At 41.9% G+C, this 14,382-nt stretch overlaps 1 protein-coding gene across 15 annotated transcripts in view; it reads left to right on the top strand.

Moving 5' to 3' along the window:
* Window positions 1–14,382, top strand: part of nrxn3a (neurexin 3a) — a 239,751-nt gene that overhangs the window by 30,188 nt on the left and 195,181 nt on the right. For 9 of the 15 annotated variants that reach the window (XR_008829349.1, XM_056393145.1, XM_056393144.1 and 6 more), the window contains exons 3-5: window positions 5,693–5,713; window positions 6,198–6,224; window positions 7,889–7,957. The exons of 3 other annotated variants lie outside the window; for them this stretch is intronic. Coding sequence is in view for 11 of the 12 variants with exons in the window: in XM_056393145.1 (XP_056249120.1) it covers window positions 5,693–5,713; window positions 6,198–6,224; window positions 7,889–7,957 (117 nt within the window). In the remaining variant the exon portion in view is untranslated. The remainder of the gene's footprint in view (window positions 1–5,692; window positions 5,714–6,197; window positions 6,225–7,888; window positions 7,958–14,382) is intronic. 3 more of the 15 variants (XM_056393154.1, XM_056393148.1, XM_056393147.1) reach the window with 2 other exon arrangements.

The following is a 14,382-nucleotide window of genomic DNA, read 5'->3' as shown; positions in this document are numbered from 1 at the left end:
TTACTGTTTATTTGGTAATTTTGCTTATAGCTATTAAGTTAAATTAAATTATTTATCAAAGATCCAGATTAATAGTAATAATTTGAGACTGAATCAGTATTGGTTATTCTTGCCTTTTTAGGCTGGTGCCCCCGAGGACTTTAATTCATTTTAATGTTATTATTTAATATTAATATTTTCTTAATTTATGATAGCCAATAAATTTACAAACAACCGAAGACCCAACATTATGGTGCCCCATGTGTGATGTCAGGGTGGAAGGTAAGCATACTTACATATACATATTTTATAAAAATCTATCTCTTAGCGAATATTTAACTTTTTCCAACTACAGACAAGACATGAAATAATTATCGTGTGTGTGTGTGTGTGTGCGTGCGTGCGTGTGTCTGTGAAAATTTCCCGTCCAGAGTGTTCCTCTTCTGTTAGTATTTGAGTTCGGTGCTGTGGTCATCTCAAATGTAAGGTTCACGAAACACAAAGATATTAAGGATATTGAAGCTTTTGCAAGATTATCCCAACACACAGGCACGCACACACACACACACACACACACACACACACACACACACACACACACAGATGAGCATTTGACAAACTCTTTCCATGTTGGAGCGGAGCTGACACAAGTCTCAGTTTAAACTGAATTAATATCTCATGCATATCTGATTGACTTCCATATGCTTGTGATCCCATTAATTCCCCAACATGTCCAATTACTCCCTGCAAAGAACATTTAATGCATCTCAAGTCAATCACCTATTGCTTAATTTTCCACCTACTTCATTTCTGTAAGTGACTCAACTAAATGAAACCAAATATATTTCAATAATCAACGAAGGGCAGTGGTTTTTTTTTGCCCTGCTAATGAGTTGGGACCTTTGGAAGGAATTATCAATTCACGGATCTGTACAGTATTTCCAGGTATCTTCTTCTGTAACATCTCTAACTACTCTAATTCTAAAAGTAACCCAAACAATTTACCAAATTTAAAGTGAGACTATGTAACTTTGGCTCAGCAGTGGCAACAGTGGCCTCTGTAGTCTCATAACTTGCACACCTAAAACCACACGCACAACACGCACAACATCATCAACCATCATCGCTAGAGAGCATATCTGTTCGGCACGCACGTCAGGTCAAGTTGATTTTTGAGACTTGGGTGGTGGGGACAGTGGCTAGTGACAATCCTTTAATTGGTCACTATCAATACCAGCGTCAACGCCACATCTGAACAGGCAAGACTGGCCTGTAAACAGATATACTAGTGAACAGTGGAGCTGCAGATTTTCTGGATAAAAATCACCATAACATTGACATTTCTCAACCAAGTAGAAATCTGGACAGCTAGAGGGGAGAGGAGTATGTATCAGTGTTAGGCTGACATCACTGACACAGGAGTTTCTTAATAATATTGACCAAATCAGGCACATATGAGGTAAATAGAATTGGTCCAAGCACAGAACCTTGAGGAACTCCATGTGTACCTTTTGCATCATTCTGATTAATAGGAGTTTAATGACTTTAATGCCACTTAAATGTTCTGCTCTCTATATCAAATGCAGCACTACTAACCCTAACCAACAAGACAAGAACAGAGAGACGTCCTTTGTCTGATGCAGAGGGTCATTGCTTCTCAGTGCTACACGTGATTTATTTTTTTCTTTTACTACTTAGTGTGATTTCTTCTCGTACTACACCAACACTTTAAGCAAGCGCAGCTATGGGTGTTTATACTTTTACAGTCGTGTTTTGCCTCTTGCTATTTTTTGAACTTTTTGATGCAACGTCGGGAGACTCATTCTACCACGGACCCATTGTTTACACTCGGGACCAGCTGTTAACTATATCCCACACACCCCTTCACTATGCTGGGCGGCCTGAGATCCCTGCGGAGATCCGGAGAAGGAGGAGAGGCTGTAGAGCTGGAGTGAAGCGCAGACAGCGGAAAAAACGGTATAAACCATGTTTACCGTCTGTCGTCATGGGGAATGTAAGATCACTCCCAAACAAGATGGAAGAGCTTACTGCGCTAACCCGGCTTCAGAGAGAGTTTCGCGAGTGTAGCATCATGTGCTTCACGGAGACGTAGCTGAGTGAACTTTCTCCCGACTCACATGTCACACTGGACTGACTTCAACTGGTACGGGCGGACAGGAAAACCACACAGTGCGGTAAGAGGAAGGGAGGAGGGGCGTCGTGTGGTGTAGTGGTCTAAGCAGGCGCTAAGAGGCTACAGTATTCGCTGCAGTCGGCCCCGGTTCGAGTCCTGCATCGGACGGCCCTTACTTGATTTTGACTTTTCCCCCTCTCTGCCTCCCCATTTCCTGTCTCTCTACTGTCCTGTCAAATAAAGGCCTAAAAAGCCTTCGTTAATGAGAGATGGTGCCACCCTGGACACATCAGTGTCAAGGAACAACTCTGCACTAGAGACTTGGAGCTGTTAGGGGTTAGCATGTGGCTGTACTTTCTCCCGAGAGAGTTTTCACATGTTATTGCGGTGATACGTAACGGTGTACATCCCCCCCCTCGGCCGTTGCCGCTGCAAAAACAGCTCCACAAACCAGCACCCCCATTCCCTCCTCCTCATCTCTGGGGACTTCAACCACACGTTCCTGTCCTCTGCTCTTCCTACCTTCACCCAGTATGTGGATTTGTTGTATACTGATATCAGGAATGCATACACCTCATCACCCCTCCCCCCGCTGGGACGCTCAGATCACAACCTTGTCCATCTGATCACAGACTACACCCCTCTGGTGAATAAACAACCACCTAAGAAGAGGTCTGTGAAGGTGTGGTCCGAGGAGCACAGTGCCAGACTCAGAGATTGCTTTGAAATAACAGACTCGGCCCTGCTGAACAAGAAGAAGAGGGTCTTTAGATTGGGGGACAAGGAGGAGCTGCGCAGAGTCCAGAAGGAACTCAAACAGAAAATCAGGAAAGGGAAGGACTGTTACAGACAGAAACTGGAAGAGCGGCTGGTGCAGAATAACACCAGAGATGTCTGGAGTGGACTGCAAAACATCTCTGGCCACGGAAAAGGAGTGAGGAGAGACCTGAGCTGCGGCGACAAGAACCGGGCCAATGAACTGAATCTGTTCTTCAACAGATTTGATTCTGCCCCCTCCCCCCTTACCTGCCCTGCACCCTCTTCACACCTCCCTGGGCCACCTCCCCCTCCTCTCCTCAACCCGCTACTTTCAACTCCCATTCACCTCCAGCCCTCCCCTCCTCACCAGTACAACTGCCCCCTCTCACCCCCCACCACCCCCATATCCTCACCTTAGTCATCTTCCACCCCCTTCTCCATAACAGTTTATCAGGTGAAGTGTCAATTTAAGAAGATCAAGGCAAGGAAGGCCCCAGGCCCGGATGGCATCAGCCCCAGATTACTGAAGGACTGTGCAGATCAGCACTGTGGTGTGCTCATACACTTGTTTAATCTGAGCCTGAGCCTGGAGAAAGTACCGGCCCTGTGGAAGACCTCCTGTGTGGTCCCGGTACCTAAAACCCAGCACCCCAAGGAGCCTAACCATTTCAGGCCTGTTGTCTTGACCTCTCACCTGATGAAGACTTTGGAGAGGATCATCCTGAGTCACGTGAGACCACTAGTGAGCACACAGCTGGACCCCCTGCAGTTTGCTTACCGGCCTATTGTTGGGGTGGACGATGCAGTGATCTACCTACTGCATAGATCACTGCTACACCTGGAGGACAGTGGGAGCACTGTGAGGGTCATGTTTTTTGACTTTTCTAGTGCTTTCAACACGATCCTGCCGCCACTGCTCAGAGCGAAGTTGGAAAGTGTGGGAGTGGACCACTACCTGGCTGCATGGATGATAGACTACCTCACCAACAGACCACAGTACGTGAGGCTTCGTCACAGTGTGTCTGATGTGGTGCTCTGCAGTACAGGTGCCCCCCAGGGTACGGTGCTCTCCCCTTTTCTCTTCACCCTGTACACCTCAGACTTCACACACAACACCACACACTGCCACGTCCAGAAGTTCTCTGACAACACAGCCATTGTTGGGTGTGTTTCGGAGGGAAATGAACTGGAATACAGGACAGTCATCAGGGACTTTGTCAGCTGGTGCAAGATCAACCAGCTTCAATTTAATGCCAGCAAAACAAAGGAGATGATTGTGAACCCCAGGCGGAAGACATCCCACTTCACACCAGTGAACATCCAGGGACTGGACATCGAGGTGGTGGAGAACTACAAGTTCCTGGGGGTTCACCTAAACAACAAACTGGACTGGTCCACCAACACCCACGCTCTCTACAAGAAGGGTCAGAGTCGCCTTCACCTGCTGAGGAGACTGAGGTCCTTTGGCGTGTTTGGGGCTCTCCTCAGGACCTTCTACGACTCTGTGGTGGCCTCAGCCATCTAATTCGCTGTGGTCTGCTGGAGAGGGGGCAGCACTGACAGGGATAGGCAGAGGCTCAACAAACTGATCCGGAAAGCGAGCTCTGTCCTGGGCTGCCCCCCTAGAATCCATTGAGGAAGTAGGTGACAGGAGGATGTTAGCTAAGCTGACATACATCATGAACAATAACTCTCACCCTCTGCATGACACTGTAGGGTCTCTGAGTAGCTTCTTCAGCAGCAGACTTTTACATCCTCGCTGTAAGAAGGAGAGGTTCCGCAGGTCCTTCATTCCTGCAGCTGTCAGACTCCACAACTCCTGCTCTTCCTGACCATGTGCAAACTTGCACTTTTTCATGTACATATCGTGTGTATTGTGTATATTGTATTTATTAGTGTATATTTGGTGTATTTTTGATGTATATTTCCATAGATGTTTATTCTATAGATGTTTATTTTTCTGCTGTGGTAGATGAATTTCCCAGTTGTGGGATTAATAAAGTTAATCTAATCTAATCGAATCTAATACTACAAACCATTAGTCTCTTTGATGACTTGGCACATTCCCAGTGTGGTGGTGCTGTCTGTATGACATTTTCTCACCCACCATCATTTTCATTTTTCCCAGGGGTGATATTGATCATATCATCAGCTGTGTATGACTTTCACTTAAAGATGGACACCATTCAGAGAGCATGTTGTTCACCTCAGACATTTAATATAGTGGCACCATCAGGTCAAATGTTCACCTCACTATTACTTTAATCCATGACAAAAGCTCAAAGATTATCAGCCATTTCTCCATTTCCATGTAGATATTCATTGTCTCCAGGGGAATCCAGGACTGTTGATGTCAGTGGCTCTGTGGTTTAAGAAAATAAAATCATTAGTATAGTGCTCAATCTGTCCAACACTGCACATCACTGCAGCCTATGTGGGCTGTTCTGTCAGTCCTTGAAGTCACTTGAAGGATCAACCTTATATTATATTATTTGGGGTTTTTTGTTACCTTTGTGTATGTCTTTATTATTTAGTAACAGCACCTGCTGTCTGCACTGAAGGTGATGGTGCAGACAGTGTGTGTGTATCTGCCTTTTTCTTGACGCTGGATATTTCTCTTTGAATTTCATCTGTCACTGAATGATTGTTTGAAACCAAATTTTGCTGTTTGCATTTTACATACACATGGCTGTGCCCACTGCCAGCCCTCTGTATGGTCTATCAAGGGTAAAACCATTTGCATGACTGTCAACATGCAAGTAATATGAGTGTTTCTAATGCTGCTTTTGTTTGCTTGTTTTCTGTCTCCTTCTATTTCAGAAGTCACCAATAATATGCCAGGTGAGTCTGAATGAAAACTACGTTAAATGTAAATATATGACCATAACAATCTGCTGCAGATTTCCAGACACAGTAGGACAATACAAACATAGTATGGGCTTCAATGCTACACAATTGGGCACAGTGTATAAAAAGCTGCCAAAAAGAAATGTATTATACACATATAATTATACAAAACAGTGAAAAGAGACATCATGTTTTGCAGGTTTAAATCCATGCAGCAGCTCAGTGAAGATGAGCTCTGTTACTGAACAGGACATGTGTTTGAGCAGGGTATTACATTTACTAACATGCTGTTATTTCTTATGAGGAAGCTTCCTGCTCAGCCACAGGAAGCTTTATGACAGTGTGCTCTGATGTCATGTTTTTTCCTCCTGGGAAAAACATGTATCATCACAATACTAAAGAGTATTGAAACTAAGTGTGCGTGTGTTTTTTCTCAAGTATTTCTTTCCCCTCTTCATCCCTCTCTTATCCTGTCAAGGCCTTGCACATATGATGGCAGAACAAGGTATGCCTCTCTTTACCTCTTCTCTATCATGTTGCTGTTTTGTTTATGTGGAGCTGCATGTTTTGGTGTTGGTGTGTGATGGTGTGATTTTATTATTCTGCTTTACTGCTCTACTGCCTGAGCAGTGTTTTACAATTAAATAATATACATTTTGATCAAACTGGCATCATGGTAATTTATTGACTTGAAAACACAGGCTAACCCTAAATACAGTTGTGATGGAGAATATGTAGAGTCTGCTGACAGTATTGTTAAAAGGTGACTAGCAGAGTAGAAGTGTCACTTGGCTTATGACTGATGAATGTCATATTCAGCAGCAAATAAAAACGTCTGTGTATGTTGTAATCCTGAGTCAGAAATATTGAGTTAGCTATGAAATCTCTTGCTTGGCAAAAAAGACTCACAAAAGGAGTGCATGAGTTGCTTCATCAAATACAACAGAACTAAATATGTTTATGACCACGAGTGCTGCTTCAAAAAAAGAGATTATATGTCCATATGCAACAGAAAACTAAGAAGTTAAATTAAAACCTTTCAGCAAATTTACAAGTTGTGAAGACATTTTTCGTCTTCTGTTCAGACTCTGTTTTCAGTATCAGGATCAGGACCTGGCCCATCAACATAACGTCAGGCTTCAACACAAGTGACCTGTGTTAGTGTAGAGTTGTTATTATTATAACTATAATGACAAAGCTCCCCTAACCTTCACCAAGTAGTAATTTAAACTAAACCACCACCGTCCAATTCAATGGCAAGTTGTTTTAGTGGCTGAACCTAATCAAACTTCAACCATACAGGTGTCAAGCAATACTGTTGTGGTGGAAAAAATTGCCAACAAACTGTTAGCTACAAAAACGTAATCATTGTCAGTTACTTCCAAACAAAATCCAATATTAACATAAATACAATCAATTCATCTAATCATCTAAAAGGAGCAATACACAGTTTTAATTCACTTGTTACATACAGTACAAGTATCTAATGCAGGTCAGCAGGAGGGGGTGGGTGGTGGGGGTTAACCTCTGTTTTTCTTGTTCTGACAACATATAACTGCAGCATAAAATTCCTTTAAATCACATATTTAAATGTTTAAAATTACAATTTCAGTCAAATTATTCTGAAATGGTCAACAGGCAGATATCTAATATATAATATTCTGAAATATGAATATTCAATATAAAGTTAATTTAAATGAACTTCTTCAAAAAGACTAGAAAGCTGGAAAAACAATACTTGTTCCTCTTAAGGCTGACACAGCACAGTAATCTCTGAGGATTATTGAAAGGCATAATGTATGGCCTGTGCCAATATTTTCAGTAAAATGATCTTTCACAAAAGACAGATAATCTATGTGTTAAAGAGTTTGAAGCCTTAAATCCTTTTCTCACAACTCAACTATTTGTGTAGTGGCTGTTCTCTGTCTATGCAGGGCAGTGTTGCTGTAAAATTCAGAGGTCTTTTAATGCCTGATGTGTTTGCATGTTTCAAGTGTTTTGTAATTTACAGTTGCATTACAGTGGCTACACTGATTTATCCTGCATATATTCATATATACATTGATATATTTGGTGTCAACTAGAACTGAACTGACGTTTCCTCTTCTTCCTCCTCCCTGTCTGGCTGTGGATCCTCTGTTTTGTCTCCACCTCCTCCTGCTCTTCTAGCTAAAAGCAAAGGTACATCTTTTTCGAAATCTTTCCTTTTCCGTCTCTATGAAAAGCGACGCTTGCTCTGTGAGTGTTTGAGAGTACTGCAGTGTATTGTGTTTGATGCTCTAATGTGTTTACTTTACTGTGTTCAGTGTCTCTTCTGTGGTTTCTCTTGGATTAAGCAAGTAATTAAGTTAGCCCCATTTGAAGGAGAAGGAAGAAAGATAGAGTTGCTTTGTGTTTTCTTACTGATTGACTGCATTTTTTTTATTTGTTATAAGGCGTGTATGCACCTCTTCAGTGAGGTACAATTCATTCTCCTCATTGGCTGATGGAACACAGTGACAGCACAGGGTTTCTTCTGGCAGAAGCACTACCAAGGATTGTCTTAACTAATTCATATCCACAGTAGTATCATTTTCTTTACAGCGCTCAGAGTACAAGCTGAGCCAAGCACAAATCCATTAGAGGCCACTGCACAATGTTTTTTAGTTGTTAGTTACATGGGGTTTCTGGCTTCTAGAACAAGAGGTTAGGAATTTGACATCTTCATAATTTCTTGTACATGCATAATCTGGATTCTTACAATATTGATTCAACAATTAAGATTGTAATCTGTTGCTTTTTCTTGGTCAAGTATTAACATTGTGCAGAAATTAGCTATATTTTATATAGTAGTATATTGACATCTGCATTTAGATCTATGGGACAGACATTAGTGAACAGTGTTCAGCATATTTTATTAGTGTGATATGTAAGAAAAGGAGCACCTCTTCCTCAGGTGACTGAGAATGTCAATGCAGGATGTGATCAGACTGAGTCAGCAACAACAAGAGTCAATAGTTGCATATATAGATATTATAGAACTGCTGCAGTGCATACACCCCTCATTACAAAGATGAATGCACATCTGAGAGTTCTGTGGTGCAGAAACTACAGGCCAACAGAGATCTGGAAAAAGTGAAATGCTGATTAGAAGCAGAGATGGTGTTGATGCCAGACTGTGGTTGATGAATACAAATTTACCATGAAAATGTGGAAATAATAGGTCCTCTTGGGTGGTAGTACAATATGTTGGCAGTGCCAATACAGAAATATGTCTTTGGGTGTTTGCCATGAGAAGCTGTGATTGGGTGCAGTCTGCTGTGTACACCTGTAATGGCTTCCCCCATTCACAGCACAGAGCTGGTATAAGCTCCTGGAGTTTCCTCTCCCCTCTCCACTTCTCTCACAGTTTTCTCGGTGTCTAATCCCTGAGCGAGATGGTAGACATTATTAGGCATCAAGCTCCCTGTCGCCTCTTGTTAGGCAGACAAGAGACTCCACTCCGACTCTATTTGCATGTCAGCACACTGGTGGCAGAGAGGCAGATGGAGAGAGGCGGGGAAAATAGGAAAGTGTGTCTCAGCCATGGAGGAGTCATATTTTACTGTCATGGGCTGAAACTCACTGCTTCTATCTTCATTTTATTTTTTTGTGAGAATTCTTGTTCTCTCTTCTTCAATATATTCCTGGTAAATCTCCCTCTCTATCTGCAGTCTCTGTTGTCTTCTTCACTTCCATTCCTCATTTGTTTCTAATTCCACTTTCTCTCTGTTTCGCCTCTCCTTGACCCTTTTCTCCTCTTTATAAAATCACTAACAGTTTTCTACCTTGTCCATTTTATTAGCTTTATTCTTCGTTCACTGTTCACTGTTCACTGCTCACTGCTCACTCTTAATGCAATGTTTTCCACCTACCATTTTTGTTTGAATGCGCCTATGATTCTTGCCGGAGCTGTAGTGCCAACACAGAGGGCATAAGCAAATAACACAATGTCACTGAATCTGGCTCAACCAGAGATATTATCGGGGAGGAGTCAAGCCACTTACAGATTCCTGAATAGAATAGTCTACAATGTCAGGACACCTGCTGATGGAACAAGAAGTTTATTTTTTTGAGTGGGGGGCAAAGGGACATGTGAGATGAACCCCGGTTGAACTACCAGCATAGCTAGCAAGGCTGTGGAGAGAGAAGGCTCTTCATTATTATGAGCAGGGTTCAGAAATATGTCAATGACTGCTGGTCATCCTGTAGCAGACAACATATCTTCCACTTAAATCATCTGAATTTAGTTAGAAATCAGTGTGTGATTTGAATCCCCTGAAAATACCCGTCCTCTCCACTCTCATGACTGGATCAATGATGACATGGTGGTTTTAGGGTGGAGAGGGACAGAAGGATGGGGGGGTGCATGGACAGTTGTTTTTTTTGCGCTTGATTGAGTTCTGGTAAGAGAGCCAGACATGGAGGGCAGGGACAGCCCAGCATCAGTAACAGGGGGGGGCAGGTGGATGGGTGTGTCTAGTGGGCATGTAGTATGTGTGCATACAATGGGATGAGGATCAGCTAGAACAAAACAGCTCTGAAATGTCTTTTTAAAAATGGGAAAAAATAAGAAAACCTCACTTGGCCCATGAGTGTGCTCTGCTGAAATAGTGCCCCTATAGAGTGCCACAGGGATGATATGTTTGTAGTCCAACCATGAAGTCAGCTTCACCCCGGTTTCCTCTGCAAACAGACAATGTGATTTTTCTATTGTCTTTTGGATTATTACAGAAAATAAACAACTATAAAGCAACTACACCACAGTCACATGACCTCAACATCACCACCACTAAACTTCAACTTGTAGTTTAGCTCTGACCTCTTCCACAAAAACCTTTCCCATGACAGAGTTAGTGACAGTTTGTATAAACACAAGTCTCTCTTATACTTATTGTAAATCAGTATTGAGCTCGATTTTTTGTTAAGTTATAAGCAAATGAAAGAGTGTGTATCAGCACACTGTTTGTATCGGCACACTGACTGACTGATCAAGGTCACGGTCAAAAGAAATGATGACAACTATCAGTTTCAAAAGAGAAACAATGGTCTCTGTTTTGAGAGTTCTGTGACTTTTCCATCCACCCCACCTTCCTCTTAATGTTGACTTTGTTTCTCTTTATACTATATCACCTGACTTCATCTTTTGCGCTATCGTAATCACTCCAACCAATAGAGGTTACCTAACAATAAAACCTAACTATGGGTCATAAGCTGCTGCACAGACGACCAATGGGCTCAGTGTCACTGTAATATTTAACCGAACCCTAACCCCACCCCTCAAACCAAGATCTACACTTGACTCCCATCTGGTCACAGAAACAGGTCCCCAGTTTTGAAGAGGGTCAGCTCTTTGCCCACACTGTCATGTGTGTAGATACTGCTGACTAGTGAGTGTATCATATGCGCATGTCTGAATGTAAGGTTTCAGTCCTGTTGTACCAGCCAGTAGAATGTAAGTGACTGTGTTTCTGAAGGCCCATGCTCCTTTGGCTGATTTGATTAAGTAGGTGAGGTGATTCTTGTGCAAAAAAAGATTATATTGTAATACATAATGTGTAATACAATGGCCAACACAAGCTTTGCAAGACACAAATAGTACACACAGATGCCACAATGGCAAGTTTCACTCGCCAAATAGCACTGCTCCCAGAACACAATACTGCTGCAGATGGACTGGATGGAGAGAATGGTCACATCGTTCATTGCACAGTCTGGAAACACACTTCCAGCGTTGCATGTTCGGGGACGCAGCTGCATTGCTGACCCGCTGCTGTTCCCGTGTGTGTGTTCACACATGTCTCTGCTGCTGCATCTTTGTCTCTCTGCATAGAGTTTACAGGTTACTGGAATATTGGATCTTTTCATTATAAATTAATTTCCAAACCAAGACATTCCACAGCCGCCACACACACGCCACACTTCCAATTTGTTCCTGGCCTTAAAATGCGGTGTGGACTCAAGTCATGCGACTGTGACTCAAGTCAGGCTCATGTCTGAAGATACAGCTCAACTTCAACTGCGACCTATCTTTGCTTTGGCCAGACATTCAAAGTGATGTAAAAACTAGAATTACTGCCTGGCAGTTGTACACCTCTGCCAACTCATTAAATTGCAGTTTATGGACATGTCTGTCCAGACATGGACATGGAATATAATAATATATATTGAAGGAATTTAATAAAAGGTATTATATCATAATTAGCATGTGAATTCTTGAGTTATGGCCAAAAACATGTTTTGTGAGGTCTCAGTGACCTTGACCATTGACTGGAGAAATCGAATCAGTTAATTCTTGTATCCAAGTGAATGTTTGTGTCAGATGTAACTAAATCCCTCCAGGTGTTCCTTATATAAATCAGTCATGTGATGTCACAGTGACCACCAAAATCTAATCAGTTCATCCTTGAGTCCAAGTGTGAAGTTTGAAGACATTCCTTGAAGGTGTTCATGAGAATTGAGCAGATAGACAGACAGACAGACCAATGTTATATATTTTTTTGAGTTGTGTTCTGATTTTAATCATGGTAACGTTTCATTGGTTGCCTGTTAGTGACATCATATCCTCTGCAATTAAGTGTCACTGTTGTGGTTTCCTGACAGAAGCTAAACATGGACTTTTATCTACTGTAGTTTAAGGACACATACACTTTTTACACCTTGGTGGTTTTCAACTCTTTTTGAATCAGAAGAAGGATTTTAGTCATTGGACATCTGGACTTGAAGTTATCAGAGAAACAAGCTGAGGAAATGTTGAAAGCTCAGCTCCCAGCTGTGTCACTGAAGAGCGTTGGTGAATCTCTGAGTTTCAAAGTGAAACTGCTTTCTGGGTGTCTCTACTGGTTTTAATTTCCTAATGTGTTTGTTATGGAGAGGAGGACACCTCTGTGGATAATTCAGCTGCTGGTAAAGTCCTGCTGAACCACTGACACTGCGGGAATCCAAATTGACGGTAATGGCATGAAAACAACAACTCCCATGATCCCACATTATTTCACAACATCACCCCTAGCGCAGAAGTTGCAGACTGTGTAAAGACTGTGTTTGGCTTAGTGTGTGGATCCTCTCTGGTACTGCTCATGTCTTGATAATATGAAAATGACAGTTTGAATCAAATTTTAAATTAATCATCTTTAATGAATTTTGAATTTGAGTTAGAGTTTTCTTTACTTTGTGTCTGCTTCAGTACTTGTAATGTATATGACACCACAAGTGAAAAATCCTCCAGTTTATAATGTAACCATTGGCAGTGGTGTGGTTAGTTGTGTGTGTGCTGTGTCTTTATATACGTGTGCATGAGTGGGAAGGATCAGTGTTTCCTGGAGAGCAACAATGAACTCACTCAATGGGTAATGAATTGTGGTGACATTATGGAAGTTGTAGCTAATCACCTCATCATGTTCGATTGCTTCACAGAGGTGAGAACTCCTGCTATCCTCGAGCAGACATTGATAATCTGGAAATGATGAGTGCTGGAAATTCTCTGCTTCTAACCATGAATTTTCTCCACTTGATGCCACATGTTCCTAGGCCAGTTCCAATATTGATATTTGAGAGTGAAACAGTGTTTGATAACAACGTATTGGACAGTATTAGATTTTGAACATAAACACTTTACACAAAGAAACATTTTTGGAGGATCCCTTACATTTGTGCATTAATTTTCGCCTCTTTGGTATACCCAAATGAAAAAGTTTAAAGCAATATAATTGTGAGGCCAAAATGCATATAGGAGACATTCTATGAAAGGTAGCAGCTTCTGAAAATGTGCTTGCTTAGCATGGGACTAAAACACAACCTAAACAACATCTGCTCAGCCATGGTTCAGAAATGTATTTTTTTTGTGTAAAAAAAGAATCATATTCTATAACAATAACTCAGACATTGGAAAATCACCATATCTCTTCTGCATCTTATGAATGGCCTAACCTTATGGAAGATGTGGACTTTGTGGACTATAGTGGTGTCACTGGTGTCCTCGAACCTGCAAAATGTCTCCAAGTGGCCAAATTATTATTTTACTCTTAAATATGAAACAGTAGAAAACAAACGGAAGCAAAATCCATCTTCCAAAACTGTCTCCATCCTCTTTTCTCACACACACAACCTCCCTTGCCAGCTGTCATTGGACAGGACAAATACCTATCTTCAAGCTAAAATGATTGACAAAACAACAGCCAATCACAGTGCATTTCACGACTGACAGAAGATCGTTTGGCTTTTCACTTAGTTGCATTGACTGTCCTCACCTGAGCTGCCTGGGGTGAAAACTGAATATACTTTGAGAGGCAGGTGTGGCTCAGGAGGTAGAGCTGGTCATCCATTAATCAGAAGGTTGGTGGTTTCATCCCCATTTCCTCAAGTCCATTTGTCAAAGTGTTGAAATTGCTTCTGATTGCTGTTCCATCAGTTTACGTGCGTAAGTGAATTGGTGACAGTTCCTTTTGCTGGAACCACTTTACAATAACACTCCCCCTTTAAAGGATTTATAAATGGTTTATAACTAGCTTATTAATTAGCCTGTTTGCACTTGGCACATTTCAGATGCTCTTCCATGTCAAATTGTTATTTGCACCGAGAACTTCCCTTACATGGTTGGGTTAGCTAAGTTTATTTCAGGGACCTTTTCAGTGAGAACATGTCTA

The sequence above is a fragment of the Seriola aureovittata genome, chromosome 13 (assembly GCF_021018895.1).
Source record: "Seriola aureovittata isolate HTS-2021-v1 ecotype China chromosome 13, ASM2101889v1, whole genome shotgun sequence".
Taxonomy (NCBI): Eukaryota; Metazoa; Chordata; class Actinopteri; order Carangiformes; family Carangidae; genus Seriola; species Seriola aureovittata.
Note: the sequence above shows the minus strand (reverse complement) of the source record. Positions and strands in the feature narration are given on the sequence as shown.